Source organism: Antechinus flavipes, chromosome 5 (genome assembly GCF_016432865.1).
Source record: "Antechinus flavipes isolate AdamAnt ecotype Samford, QLD, Australia chromosome 5, AdamAnt_v2, whole genome shotgun sequence".
Taxonomy (NCBI): Eukaryota; Metazoa; Chordata; class Mammalia; order Dasyuromorphia; family Dasyuridae; genus Antechinus; species Antechinus flavipes.
Window position 1 is genome coordinate 42400654 of NC_067402.1, and position 16183 is coordinate 42416836.

General features: G+C 35.4%; 1 protein-coding gene across 3 annotated transcripts in view; it reads right to left on the minus strand.

The window, feature by feature from the left end:
* Positions 1 to 16183, minus strand: part of ULK4 (unc-51 like kinase 4) — a 627233-nt gene that overhangs the window by 407274 nt on the left and 203776 nt on the right. For all 3 annotated transcript variants that reach the window (XM_051961226.1, XM_051961225.1, XM_051961224.1), the window contains exons 23-26: positions 14130 to 14263; positions 12505 to 12626; positions 12284 to 12340; positions 4 to 55 (exon numbers count right to left, since the gene is read on the minus strand). In XM_051961226.1, coding sequence (XP_051817186.1) covers positions 4 to 55; positions 12284 to 12340; positions 12505 to 12626; positions 14130 to 14263 — 365 coding nt within the window. The remainder of the gene's footprint in view (positions 1 to 3; positions 56 to 12283; positions 12341 to 12504; positions 12627 to 14129; positions 14264 to 16183) is intronic.

Sequence of the window (16183 nt, forward strand, 5' to 3'; positions counted from 1 at the left end):
TACCTATAGCTCCATCTATATTGGTCTCTCCTGAGTCTATGGACTTAATATGATTCTATAAAAACAAAAATAAATTTTAAATTGACATAAATATAGCGTCCAAAATACAAGTGATTATTGCTAAGCATAAAGAACCACTGTTCTTCCTTATTAAACAATTCACTTATGACTTTAAGTGCTATCCACATAGCTAAACATTTAAATCAATACTGCTATACTGCCAGGACCAATTACACATATACAGACACAGACACACATATACACATCCCCATTATACATACATAAATATACATTTGCATACTATCCAGGACCATTACATGCATATTTATACATATTTGCACATTTTACACATATTTATAGTTACATATATTTTATATAAAATATTAAAGTAGACCAAGTATAAGTATAAAGTTGGAAAAAACTCAAAAGTAGTAAATGGAAGAATATTTACATAATGTAAAAAATCTAACAATGATTAGCCATTAAACTATGTAATGTATGATTCCACTTATACAAAAGTCAGATTTGTGGCTGCCAGATCTTCCTCAAACATACTGAGAGCTATAAATCTAAGTTAAGGGAATAAGCATATGGGCAGAAGTCATAAATGAAGATTAAAGCCGATATTCCCAAAGAGACAACATCAAGCAGAAGTGAGAATACATTTGAGACTCGATTTCTCAAAATCAGTACAATCAGTCAGACAGTGTTTATTGATTGTCCACCATATGCAGACTTGAGTACTAGGTGGTATAGATTGTTTTAAAAATCAATCATGGAGCTAAGAATCGGTAAGATAAAAATATGATGCACAAATGGAAATCATAAATCTTAAAGCTAATAAGGCTAGAGAGAATTATGAACATGTGCCCCAAAGTTTCTGGAACCAAGGAACAAGAAGCTGAACACAGGCAGGCTGTATTGCTCAAGGGGAAAGTGAGTTTTAACTTTGGAAGGAGGAAGGGATTTTAGGTTTGGGAATCAGAGGCAGGAATTAAAAACAGAGGTTTGCTTGACTGGAAGGATTTCCAGCTCTGGGCCAACAAAAGAGAATACTTATGTGGAACTTATGACTAGAACCAGCAGGATTTGGGGAGAATGGCTCAGCAGGGTTTGATTGGCAGCACCCCAAAGTGAGGGACGCAGGGCTGACTGAGTACAGGACAGAAGGTGCAGAGAACCAGGGAGGCTGTTCTAATTACGCTGCTGACAAGAAATAGCCTGAGAAACAAGCACTGAAACTCTCCTCTGATGCTCTCTGTTCACCTTAAACAGGATCATTAAAAAATCCAGAGAAAACAAAAGCCCATCTCTGGCACCCCTACAAGAAAGCTGCAAAAAGGAAGGAGATGCGGCGAATATTCCCACCAGCTTTCGAGGAGCTTCCAAAGTGACCCAGTATTATGCCCCAGGTACCAAAATATTCTTCAATGGCCCCATTGAGAAGCTGGGAGGATGAAATATTAATGATTGGGGATGAATAAATGCTAAACTGTTCTTCCTAATGCTCTTCTGTCCTTTAATTTATTTCAACTCTTCTGATTTCATTTTTACACCAGGATGTGACTTTCAAACGTGATACAAAGGACACGCTACTGATTTCTAGTTGCAGTAAGGGAGCAATCCTCTCCACAATTTGTTTTACCATCCATTATATTTCACTAAGTTAAAGTTTAGGAGCTAAGAGAAAAGCATGCTGTAAATAACAGTGAGAGTTAATAGGCTTTATCTTTTTCTGATTTGATAACTTAGATGATAATGCATATTATGAACTAATGTTATAAATAATGGTCTAATATTGTAGACTAATACAATCATTCATCCAACAGGGAAATAATATTTTTCATGATTATATGGTCACTTTGTGAGTTATTTTATAGTTTGAGTTACTTCTTTTTTAAAATAAGTTTATTTATTCCTATGCACACCATACCAACTCAGTGGATGCAATTCTGAGCATATGTTGGCGTCAGAAAGGCTTGGATTTAACTCCCGTCTCTGACACCTACAGCTGTAGGCACCCGGACGGGTCACAAAGATGAGGAGACGGAGCTAGCTGTCAGAGGGAATAAGACTGAACAGCCGCTGGGATTTTGGCATATTGCCTCTGGTGTACCCTGCTCGAGTGGAGGCAGAGGTTGATTTACAGGTTTCTCCTCATATCCCTAGCATCTAGCTCAAGGGTCCTAGCCAAAGGAGGGGCTTTTTCATCCTGAGAAGCCAATGGTCACCCAGTGGCATGTTTATATTTGGCGTGGTCAAGGTCTTTCGGCTAGTGCCCCGTAACAACAAGCTCCAGATATATCCTGAAACACTGGGATGCTGCTTCCAGAGTTCTCATGCTGAAGCTCCTGCCTTCTTTCGCCACATTCCCTATTTTCCCTGTCCTGCTATGTCAGTCAAGAGAAGGCAGAGAGCTCTGGGACCTTCTCGAACCTAGGGCTTCAACCACACTCTTCAGTTACACTGTTAATCCCAGTTGTTCTGGTACCACATCCAACAGAGCTTATTAATTCCAAGATGGCAGGGCTTTATACAACACATTCCCTGGGATAAGCACAGTAATACCCATCAGCCTCCTTTTGGGAGCCAAAAAGTTCAGAAAAACCCGCTGTTCCACATGCAGTCATGACCAGGCCGCAGCTGGTGACCCTTCCCAATGGCAGCCCTTCACCTCCACTTCCCCAAGGCACCTGATGGATGACTCCCTGTAAAAGCTCACCCGCCATCTGCTCTCTCTGGGGGCTCACTCTGCCCTGACCCCCATTCTTCTCCTCATCAAACCATGTCCCCCTCATCCATGAACCCCTAATATATGAATTGGTAATAACAAAAATGACAAGGACCCACATCTGGGGAACTCACTGAAGGTTTGCATCTTTGAGCGCTGGATAACAAAAGCCTTTCCATCTCCCGGAAGCCCTGTGCTTTCCCAGCATCCTCGAGCTGGGAAGTGTAGAGGCCAGGCCTCCAATTCTGACTTCAGGACCAGCTGCAGGGCTGGCACCCAGGTTGACCTGGGCACGGAGCCTGCCCAGCCCTGCTGCAACTCTGCTGGGGTCACTTTGGAAATAATCCCCTCAAGTGTCCCAGCAGCGAAGGAGGCACATGTGTTAACAAGAGCTCACATTTATACAGCTTCAAGTTTGACAAGCGCTCCCGTGAGGTAGGAACTCTAAATACCATCCTACCCATTGTAGAGATGAGGAAAGTGAGACTGGCAGTGTTAAGTGACTTTCTCAGAGTCCTATAACCAGGAAATATCAGAGCAGGGAAAAAAATAAGGTTCCTCCTGAGCAGCAGACTTTTTATTAAATCACTTATTCCACTTCTCAATAATCTTATACTGTTATTCCTTATCTATTTATCATCTATATACATATTTGATCTTCCCTATTACTTTGTAGGCTTCTTGTAATCAGGGATTCGGACGAATTTGTTTCCCCTTGAGGTCTAGAATAGGGCACTGCACATGGGAGGTGCTCAACAGACATTTGCCAAAAGAAGGAAATTCACTGAAAATCAGATAAAAAAGAAAACCTGACACTAACTGCCTCCAATAAATAGGGTTATCATCTTTATTTGACCAGTAATCAAAATCCTTTGCAAAGCAGCATTTGGGAAAAGCATTTTGATTGTTGCTGCTGATAATTATTTACATTTATAATCATCATTTGTAAGAATCTATCATATGATTTGTAGCTATTAAAGTTATATGGAATAAGAAGAATGTTTTTTTCTCTTTTTTTAATTTAAAACTTAGCCATTCTGATTAGAGGTAGGAATTTCATTTTTCCTCAAAACATCAATGTTGTTGAATTTTTCTGTTGGGTCCAAGTAAAAACCACAAGTTAATTTTCTGTCAACCATCAGCTGCTTGTGAACTAATCAAAACAGAAGATGAAGTGCAAATAATCCAAGTGGTCTTTTCTAGCTCATTAATCAAGCAACATTGTGAAAAGGTCGGTCACGATGAACACAATGTAGTACAACATTATATCCCCAAAATATATTCACAATGTCAAAATCTCTTATTAACCAAAATAATCTAATTCAAAACCTCAAGAACTAAACTTACATGACTTGCCTTCTAATATTTTATTGAACAGTTATCAATTAAATGCAACTAAACAAACATTTATTAAGTACCTACTATGTGCCAGGCACAATGCTAGGTGCTAACAATGCAAGGACTAAAAATAAACAATTTTCACTGGCAAGGAACTTATGTTTTACAAAACATAAGTGAAATTAATGTAATTTGAAAAAGAAAAGTTGTGAGAACTTAGGGGATTTGTAATGGTTCTGCACAGATGATAGGATCCTAGTTGGTGCACTGCAGAGGTCAGAGAAAGCTTTTGGAAGATAAAGATGCATAAGAACCCTGAGCTCAGGGAACTGCTGTTATTGGGCCAGTCAGGCTGAATTTGGAATGTGTGAAGAAGAGCAATGGGATACTTTAAATAACAAGTAGAGGAAGATGAACTTGGAAGATGGGAGACTCATTTTTGGAGGGCTACAGAAAGGAACAGAGACAGCCAGGGATCTGGACTGAGAGTATTTGGTTTGAAAGGAACATTCATGGTAAGGATTCCATGAATTGAAAGCATAATTTCTGTTCCTTCTTTCCTGAATCCAGGGCTTAATATAAGTAGTTGAAAAGGGAGAATTCATGGTTACACTTTTTTTAAACTATTATTTCTTATTTTAAAAAATATTTCCCAAGTACATTTTAAAAATTTATAACAATTTTTTAAAATTTTGAGTTGCAAATTTTCTCCCTCCCTCCAACACTGTGCTCTTCCTTAAAAAGGCAAATGGATAATATGCCAGAACTGGAGTCAAAAACACTCTTCCTGAGTTCCAATCCAATCTCAGACACATATTAGCTGTGTGACTCTGGGCAATTCATTTAATTTTGCTTGCCTCAGTTTCCTCTTCTGTAAAATGAACTGAAGAAGGAAATAGCAAACCCCTCCTTTTCCTCCTCCCCTAGATAGCAGGCAGTCTTATATATGTTAAATATGTTAAAGTATATCCTAGATACAATATATGTGTGCAGATCCGTACAGTTCTCTTATTGCACAAGAAGAACTGGATTCAGAAGGTAAAAATAACCTGGGAAGAAAGACAAAAATGCAAGTAGTCCACATTCATTTCCCAGTATTCATTCTCTGGGTGTAGCTCATTCTGTCCATCATTGATCAACTGAAACTGAGTTAGATCTTCTCTTTGTTGGAGATATGCATTTCCATCAGAATACATCCTCATACAATATTGTTGCTGAAGTGTACAGTGATCTCCTGGTTCTGCTCATTTCACTCAGCATCAGTTCATGTAAGTTTCTCCAAGCCTCTCTGTTCAATTTCTTTTTCTAAGATGAAGTTATTTAAGTATTCTATTTCCTCCTCTGCTAATCTGGGCAATTTATATTATTATAGATATTCATGCATTTCACTTAAATTGTCTGTTTTACTGTTATATAACTGGGCAAAATTACTCCTAATAATTGTTTTAATTTCATTTTTATTGAGGAAGCGTTTATTCTTTTTATTCTTGATACTGATAATTTGGTTTTCATCTCTCTTTATTTAAAAAAATTCACTTAATCAATGGTTTAACTATCCCGCCCCCCCCAATAAAACCAGTTCCTAATTTTATTTATCAGTTCAATGTTTTTTACTTACAATTTTATTAACCTCCTCTTTGATTTTTTTCAGTAATTCCACTTTGGTGTTTGATTCTAAAATTTTAATTTGTTTCTTTTCTAGTATTTTTTTAGTTGTGTCCCTGATTTCATTGATCTACTCTTTCTCTCTTCTACTGATGTACATATTCAGATATTTTCCCCTAACTACAGCTTTGACCACATCTCACAAATTTAGAAATGTTGTCTAATTAAAGAAAATATTGTTTCTATGATTTAATCTTTTACTCATTCATTTTTAAGATTATATTGTTTAGCTTCCAATTAGTTTTTAATTTATTCTTCAATGGCCTTCAAATGTAATTTTTTTTTATAGTCTAAAAAGGATGCATTTAAACTTTCTGTTTTTCAGCTTTTGATTTTGAGGTTTTTATACCCTATGTGATCAATATTTGTGAAGGTGCGATGTATAGCTGAGAAAAAAAAGTAGATTCCTTTCTATTACCAATTTTTTTTTTGGTAGAGGTCTGTCATATTAATTTTTTAAAATTCTATTCATCTCCTTAATTTCTTTCTTACTTAAGGTTAAATTTTTCTACCTCTGAGAGGGGAAATTTAAAGTCTCCAACTAGTATGATTGTACTGTCTATTTCCTACTATAATTCATTTAACTTTTCCTTTAAGAATTTGGATATTTTGCCATTAGGCAAATGTCAAGTACTGATATTACTTCATTGTGTATGTAGCAAAATGTGGCTTCCCTGTTTATCTCTTTGAATTAAGTCTACTTTTGCTTTTGCTTTGTCTAAGATGATTATCTTTTTACTTCATAATAGATTCTGCTTTAGTGCCTTATTTTAAATCTGTGTGTTTTTCAAGTGTGGTTTTTTGTAAAAATAAAAACAAACAAAAACTATATTGTTGTATTCGGATTTCTAAGCCATTCTGCTTCTATTTTATGGCTTAGTTTTGTTTTATACTTTATGTTTTTATGGTATTCATCCCATTCACATTCACAGTTATGATTACTATGTCATCTCCTTCCATCATATTTTCTTCCGTTTATCCTTGTCTCTCTATCCTGTCCCTCCTGTTTTGCTTCTGACTACTATCTTCTTCTCTCTGACGTCTATTTTAATCACACTCTCTTGTTCTTTTCAACTTCCTGTCCTACTTCCCTGTTGGGTAAGATAGATTTCTATTACCAACTGAGATATATAGATGTGTATATATGTATAAACATGTGTATAGATGTGGAGATATATATATATATACACACATATATATACATACATATATTCATATATACCTACATGGGTGTATGTATGTACATATATATATGTATGTATATATTCCCTCTTTAAACCAATTTAGATATGAGTGAAGCCAAATGCTGCCCACTTACCCCTTTCCCATTTTTTCCTCCACTTTAAAGTCCTATCTTGCAAACCTCTTTTATGTGATATAATTTTCTACATTCTCTCTCTCATTATTTCCCTTCTTCCAGGGCATCAGTCTCTTTTACCTATCCATTTTTTTTTAATATTATCCCAACATAAATAACTTACTCTACACACTCCTATGTAGAAGCTTTCTAATTCCCCTAATAATGACAAAGTTCTTATAAGGTACATATATGATTTTCCCATATAGAAAAGGTAAAAGTTTGCCCTTATTGAGCTCTTTATGATTTCTTTTTCATGTTTATGTTTCTCTTCAGTCTAAATTTAATAGTAAAATTTTCTATTCAGCTATGGTCTTTTCATGAGAATACTTGAAAGTCTCCTATTTCATTAAATTTTCATTTTTTCCCCAAAGGTATATTGTTCTGTGAAGAGATTATTCTTAGTTGTTAGCTCTTTCGCCTTCTGGAATATCAAATTCCAAGTCCTCTGCTCCTTCAGCATGGTAACTGCTAAATCTTGTGTGGTTCTGACTGTAGCTTCATGGTATTTGAATGTTTTCTTTCTGAAATTTGGTTATAGTATTCCTGGAAGTTTTCATTTTGAGATCTTCTTCAGGTGGTGATCAATGGATTCTTTGTATTTCTATTTCACTCTGTTTGGAGGTTGTCAGAGCACTTTTCCTTAATAGTTTCTGGAAATATAATATCTAGGCTCTTTAATTATGGCTTTCAGGTAATACAATAATTTTAAAATTATTTCTCCTTAATTTATTTTCCAAGTCAGTTATTTTCCCGATGAAATAATGCATAAATTCTTCTATTTTTCATTCTTTTGACATTCTTTTATTGTTTCTTGATGTTTTATGGAATCATTCCATTTGCCCAATTCTAATTTTAAGAACTTATTTTCTTCAGTGAAGTTTTTTGTACTTGTTTTCTATTAGGCCAACTCTGCTTTTTAAGGAGTTATTTTCATTAGTTAATTTTGTATGCATTTTTCCAATTTGGTCAATTTTGGTTTTAAAGTGTTATTTTCTTCCATATTTTTGTGCCCCTTTTATCAAGGTATTAATTGTCTTTTCATAGTTTTTCCTCCCACCCCTTTCATTTTTTTTGCCTAATTTTCCCTTTATCACTATTGATTCTGAGAAAATTTTAAAGCTTTTCTGGGAATTTTTGCCAGTCCTATGTCTAATTCACTACTTTTCCTTGTAGGTTTTGTTTATAGCTGTTTTGTCTTCGTCATCTTCTGAGTATGTGTCTTGATGTTCCCTGTCACCATAGTGGATTTTTATGTTAAGCTTCTTTTCTTTGTTGCTGTTTGCTCACTTTCCCACACTATTTCTAGATTTGGAACTTTATATTAATGTTGGAATCTGTTCCTACTGTGGGAAGGCAAGATGGGGGGAAGGGATAGAAGAGGCAGTGTTTTAGGCTTTTTAGCACTGCTGTGTTCGATCTAGTTCTGGAAGGTTTGGAAGCTTTCAGCATTTACAAGGTAATATAATCTAGGGAGAAAAGAAGCCACTTCTCTCTTGATCTTACCTCCAGTCCTCATTCAGAACAAGCTCCTGATCCCTTCCCTTGTGACCACTATCTATTTTCCCTTCTCCCAAAAGAGGGCCACTTTAAAAATGAAGTGGGGATACAATGTTGGTGGAACTGTGAATGTATCCAGCCATTCTGGAGAGCAATTTGGAACTATGATCAAAAAGTTATCAAACTGTCCATACCCTTTGATCCAGCAGTGTTACTACTGGACTTATACCCCAAAGAGATCATAGAGAAGGGAAAGAGACCTGTATGTGCAAGAATGTTTGTGGCAGCCCTGTTTGTAGTGGCTAGAAGCTAGAAATTGAGTGGATGCCCATCAATTGGAGAATGACTGAATAAATTGTGGTATATGAATATTATGGAATATTATTGTTCTGTAAGAAATGACCAATAGGACGATTTCAGAAAGGCCTGGAGAGACTTACATGAACTGATGCTGAGTGAAATGAGCAGGACCAGGAGATCATTATATACTTCGACAATAATACTATATGATGATCAATTCTGATGGACATGTCCCTCTTCAGCAATGAGATGAACCAAATCAGTTCCAATATTGCAGTAATGAATTGAACCAGCTACACTCAGCGAAAGAACTCTGGGAAATGAGTATGAACCACTACACAGAATTCCCAATTCCACTATCTTTGTCCACTTGCATTTTTGATTTCCTTTACAGCCTAATTGTACACTATTTCAAAGTCTGATTCTTTTTGTGCAGCAAATTAACTGTTTGGACATATATACATATATTGTATTTAACTTATGCTTTAACATGTTCAACATGTATTGATCAATCTGCCATCTGGGAGAAGGAAGGGAAAATTTGGAACAAAAGGTTTGGCAATTGTCAATGCCGAAAAATTACCCATACATATAACTTGTAAATAAAAAGCTATAATAAAAAAATGAAGTGGGTTTAGGCAAAGGAGATGCCAAATAGGGTGGTCCTGCACCCACTGCTAACAACAGGAGTCTTTGGGAATCCCTTTCTGACCAGCTATGAGGACTATTTCATGGCTGGCCCGAGAGCCTATGAAGCTGTTGCTGCTTCTCTCACCACAGCCTAGCCTCACCACTGACTGCCGCAGATCTCTCTTTCTGACCTCTCATATGGTCTTGGGCTAGAAGAAGGTTTCACTTTGACTTTCTATTGCCTCTACCAGTCCAGAATTTATTTTGGGGCATTCTTTTAAATTTGTTTGGAGGGGAATGCTGGGAAAGCTCAGGTGAGTTCTGCCATCTTGGCTCTGCCCCTGGAAATCCATAGTTAAATCTGAATTATTATGATAAATTACTGTTATACTTCTCTATATAATATCCACAGTAGGTACAATATATACTTTAAGACGTTATCTACTTTTTAAGGCCTCAATCAATCAATAAAAAAGTATAAATTTAATACTTACTAGTGCTAAACCCTGAGATAGAAAGAAGGGATACCAAGGCAAAAGGAAAAACAACTTCTTCCCTCAAGGAGTTTACAAAATCATCTGGGAAGATATATAGCTATAGTTAAATTTATAAATAAATATGTGTGTGTATTATACATATATAAAATTATATCATCATTCTATGCTATATTATAATATTACAAAAAAGGACAATAAAAAAAACTAGACAGATAACTATTCTGTGATCTCATGAATTAAGATGCTTTCAATTTATCAGAGCAGGTATATTCTACCTTGATACCTGATTATGCATTAAAATAATTTCTTTCTTTTATATTTAGTCTGGATATTTCTACTCCACTTGATAGAATTTTAAGAATCTGCTTTTAATTCTTCCAGAAAAGAGAAAAATAAATAAATTTCTTCCAAGGATTAAAAAAAACTCCAACAAAGCATACTCCATTTGTTCCCCAGGCTTAAGAGGAATGGGAATGGAATGGACAAAAAACAACTCAAAACATTATTGTTATAGTCATTTGTGTAAAAATAAAAGCCACAACCAGAAAACAAACAAATAATTTTTGCCAAATATAAATTATTTCCTCCCCTTCAAAAAATAGCAGGAACAAGAATATCAAACATCTACTTATTATACATTGGTATTTCCTATTCCAAATTTTTATAAAAATGAAAAATATTATACTTGAAGGTTACAGCCATGGAAGTCTTATGATGACAGTTCAACAGCAGATAAAATTATAGGGAGAAAAAAGTCCTAGCTCTTCTCAACTTGAAAATATGAGAATGCACAAAGGTTTGGCGAAAATATTTCAAACAATCCATTAATAATTTCAAAAACATTATTATTCATTTGTCAAATCATCCCATTATTTAAATTTTGGTTCATTCCATCCTTCCAGATTTTTCAAGGATGAGGTGAAGAAACTAAATGTCCTCCAAAATGGATGAAGAACTATGTGAATCAACGTAATTCATCGGCGTCAAATCCTCAAATTAGGCAGCAAAATTCATGATAGATTCAAAGAATATTGGAACTAGAAAGGCCATTAAGGATGATCTAGTCCAAACTTTTCATTTAACAGAAAAGTTAAATAAATTTCAGAGTGAAGGGGTTTGATAAATGTAGGTAGAAAATTGAAAAATGCAGGTGAGAACTAGAATCCAGGTTTCCGGATTTGTGGATAAGTAGTCTTTATGCCATTCAGTGGATTTCTATGAGATAGTCATTCCAAAACAATCTCCCAGTTACAAATACAAGTCATTCCCTGAAAATCTGGCTAAGAATGTTTCTAAAAGGATGCAGTTTCATGCATATACAAAGAAGTTTAATTTGGCACTCTGGAGAAATGCAATTACAAGAAACTGGAAAATACAGAATCATTTTTACTACATTCCTTGAATACATGGATTCTTTACAGTTAATGACCTATAAGGAATGTTCATACTTCAAAACATCCTACCTCTCCCTGAAGACTAGCATCTCAAAAAAGTCCTTCTCTTTTGTGAGTGACAATCATTTTTACAATCTGAACTAAGAATACAAAGGCAAATTACTACCGTATTTTAAATACAGAGATTCGTGACATTTTTGAAAGTTTGTATTGTTAATATCAAAGTAAGATTCAGGAGATGCTGAAGGTGACAAATGTCTCAGTTTTCTCTGTTATATGGCTCAGCATTTCATCAACTAAAAAGAAGAGAACTATAACTGGCAAGGAGAAAAAGATAACATAATTGCCAAGATATTTACTCTTGTGCCTGGAAATAATATGCCACTGAACGGAGGACTGAGGTGAAAGACAATATAATATACTGCTTTCCATTGCTGTTCATAATATCAAAATTAAATTTAAAAAAACAGCGCATATAATCCGAAGACATGATCATTTAAATTAAGAAAATGCATTATTAAACAATGTAAGAAAGCATTGATACTAACTATAAAGTATTCTCTAAATTCTGTTTTCAGCCATTTTGTCTTTTTTAGGATTCTTCATGATATTTAATATCACAATCTGTAAGCACGTTTCTATGGAGAAGTTCACCCTATTTGTGGCTGTCTACTGAACAAATACATTATTGGAAAGGAATTCATTTTCTTCCAAATGTCAAATTTTATTACAGCCAAGGGATTAAAAAAAAGGTCACTTCCCCGGAGAAAATTGAATACCACTTGGATTTTTAAATTACTCCATTGACACACAATCCCAGAGGCAGCAGAAGCACCACATATGAACTTGAAAAATCAAAAGCATTACTTACAAGCAAAGTCCCACAACTGAAAAGAAACTCCTCATTGACAACTTGAGGGCGGAATACCTGTAGGAAAAGAATCCAGGTAGACTGAATCCTCACACATATGGAAAGCCTTATTTCAAATAATGGATAAAAATTCTGGCATATAAGTAAGGCAATTAGTAAGGTGAAAGACGAGTAAGTCAACTTTGGGTTCCCTTTTTTTCATTTATAAAAATGAATCCTACCTGGGAGGTCACAAGGTGAAGCACTACTGGCATCATAGGCAGGCAGATCTTCAGCTGCTTCACCTGGACCGTTGAGGGGTGTTTGCGGCCAGAAACGTTAGCCAAGGCACTGAGGACATCACCTGGAAATCATGACATGGAACCACAAGCTCAAGGTCCCACCCAAGGCCAGCTCAGGGGTCAGTAGCTTAGTCTTAGCAGGAGGAAGAGGGGAGGGTGGGAAGAAGAACAGGACATACTGATGAAAATAGCCAGGGATGAGAGAGGAGTACGTGGGGTGTGACCCTGGCAACTACAGAATCAGCACTTGAAGGAAGCATTCTAGGATGTTGGCGGGATCATTGGCCCCTCAGCAGGGCTAAGGCACTGAGTCCTAAAATAATTCATTACATGAGAAACAGTCACTTATCAGACACTGAGGATGACTTAGGTATGGAATAAGCAGTTAATCCTTAGGTAGCATTGCTTCCTTTAGAAATTAAAATGAGCATCCAATGAGTAAAATTCTGTCTTTTAATATTTATTCAAGGAACAGCTTTGCAGTAAAGTAAAGACTATGTCAACATTATCATCAATATGAATTTTCTCAGTAAATAGGAAAGAAATCTCCAAACGTCCTAAGGAGGTGGGGGAAGAGAGAAAGAAGTGTGGGAAGACATTTTCATCAAAATCACTCAATAGCCTGACTTTTCCAATCTGAGAATATTTTAATATAGACTACTAAAACTAATTTCAAATGTTTAATATTTCTGGTTTATAGCTACATCTGCTGGAAAAGCAAGGGATTAGATTAGACTTAGCTAATAAAAAAGTAAATTGTTGAAAATATGCACATCTGTAAAATTGTTATTATAATCTCTAACAACTGGCATGGAACAATGACAAAGCATATTTCCAATAAGTGAATAGCACTCTATTTCTAAAATTAAGTGTTTTTTGATAATTAAAATGACAGACTTCCAATTTTCAGACTGCATCCATAATAATCACTTAATAACTTTTGGTTAAATTGAACTGGACTTGATAATTACAAGTTTCTTTGCCTGAATCTTTTTAAAAAAAATACACATTTACTATTTTAGTTTTCCTCCAAACTTTTTCTTATTCTTGAATATAATAGATAATATGTTCCAGTAATATGACATGTTAAAGTTTATTCGCCATTTTCCTCATAAAAACACACTAAGAATGATAACATAATAATCGTTATCCCAACTTTACAAATGAAGAACAAGCTTGTAGGGGCCAAAAGTCAGAATAGTTTTTAATCCTCTGGTCTTTTGACTCCAGGCCCAATGTTCTTTCTCTTCCATCATGCTGAGTATCTGGTAGAACATTTTAAGAATGGATGGGGCATGAACAAGACAACAAATGCTTTCCAGAATTAGCTAAAAAAGAATAATTATACAGATTAATAATTTGAATTATTAATCAAAATTAATTAAACAGAAGAACAGTTATATAATTATACAGATTCTCAGGCTCCAGAATCCCTTTAAAAAGAAGAAACATAAGGAGCAAGTCCACATTTTCTACAAGTTACATATTTCCCAGTAAGGGCAAAGAAAGAAAAAAGCAGAAATTGAGGAAGAAACTCCAAGTCACAGATGCTTGGCTCCATTTACCCAGAATTCCTGGCAGTTCCTGTACAATGTGACAGATGAGAAGATCCAGGCATTTTGACAGATATTCATTGCTGCTTTGCTGCTCCTTTCCTGGTGTGGCCTTTCTGCTGTCTCTTTCAATGTACATCACCAGTCTACATACAAGCAGGTGAAAAAGATTACCACATGTGGCAAAAACAATGCAGGACAACTCACCAAAAATACTACCAAGGCGCATTTCCAGGAGACAAACTCAAAATTAAGTTGACATTTAGATATGGTGGCAACAGGCACTCCATTTTTACATGAGAAAAAAAAATTGTCTTTAAAAAAAATAAGCTCCTAATTTTCCCATCAAGGAATTACAAAGCAGCTTACATTGGAAATTTATATAAATTAGGTGTCTTTAGTCTATTAAAAAAAAAAAAGTCATAGTCACAAAGTAACAAATAAAAGGCCAAAAGAGAATGTGATTTACTGTTTCAGAACTCAACCTCATGTCGAAAGTATTCTTGATCTATACCTTCTGCTGTTAGTCTGGCTGGGACTTCATTGCAAATACATACATCCATATATCTCTAGATTTTAATTCTAGCTGTTTTACTCTACTATACATTTTTTAAAAACTTGATTAAGGAAAAAAGATTATTTTGGTACCTAGCTATTACCTAGCTATTACACGTTATAATTCTCAAAGTGATCCCATTAACCAATTTTATAATATCTGGTATAATTGTAAATTTGGAAAATGAGAACTATGGAGCAACTAGATGGCACAATAGATGGAGCACAAGCTCTGGCATTAAGAAGATCTGAATTCAAATTTGGACTCAGATACTTGACACTTGACTCTCGGCAAATCATTTAATCTTGAATGCCTCACAAAAAAGCAGGGGGATACTATTAGAGAAGAATTTCATTTTTATAAATACATCAATACTTAATAAAGGTCTCAAGTGGAGAAACTTCAATTGCTTATGGGCAGGTTGAGCTAATGTAACAAAAATGATACTACTTAATTTACTTATTCAGTGATTTGTCAACCAAATTCTCAAAAGAATATTTTATAGAGCCAGGAAAAAAACTGACAAAATTCATAGAGAAGGGAAAAATATTAAGAATATCAAGGTTTATAATGGAAAAAAATTATAACGAAAAAAATCTGGGTATATATCAGTACCAAATCTCAAACTATATTCCTAAGTGGTCACCATCAAAACCATCTAGTATTGGTTAAATAAAAGAGAGACTTCAAGGGAACAGATCAGGTATACAACACACAAAAACAAACACAGCAACATATGGCTTGATAAATCCCTCTCTTTTGTGAGTCTCTGTGCTTCCTTTTAGACCAAAGGTACAGGGAAAACAGGTCTTATTGTACCAGAGCCAGCATCATTTGGAAGTGATCCAAATGGCCACCCAGCCCAATTTTGTTGTCATTCAGTTATTTTGGTCATATCCAATTCTTCCTGATCCCCTTTGGGGTTTTCTTGACAAAGATACCAGAGTAGCTTGCCAGGGTCACCATAACTAAGTTGTGCCTTGAGGCCAGATTTGCACTCAGGAAGATGGGTATTCCTAACCTCAAGCTCAGCCTCTATCTATTGAACTACTGAGTTTCCCCATCGACCCCTAAAGACTTCTCTATCATTATAACAATTATGTCTGTCACCTAGGCCTCTGCTTTAAGACTTCCCTCTTTCTGGAAACCAAACTTCTCAAGCAGTCTAAGACACAGTTGTGTTTCTGAAAGCCACTTATACTACTAAGACACAGTGAGCTTCCAGTCTACTAAAACCCCTGGATCTTTTTCATGAAACTGCTATCTTACTATGTCTCTCCTCATTCTGTACTTGCAAAGCTGATTTTTAAAACCCACATGGAAGCCTTCACATTGATCCCTATCACATTTGAACTTGATGCACAGCTCAGTGCTTCAGCCTCTCGTGATCTCATTGGAATCCTGACTTTGTTATCCAGCATGGGAGGTATCCCTACTTTATGTCATCTGGAAATGTGATGTCCAGACCTAAAATTAAGTCCCTGAAAACAAATATTAAATAGCACAGGTT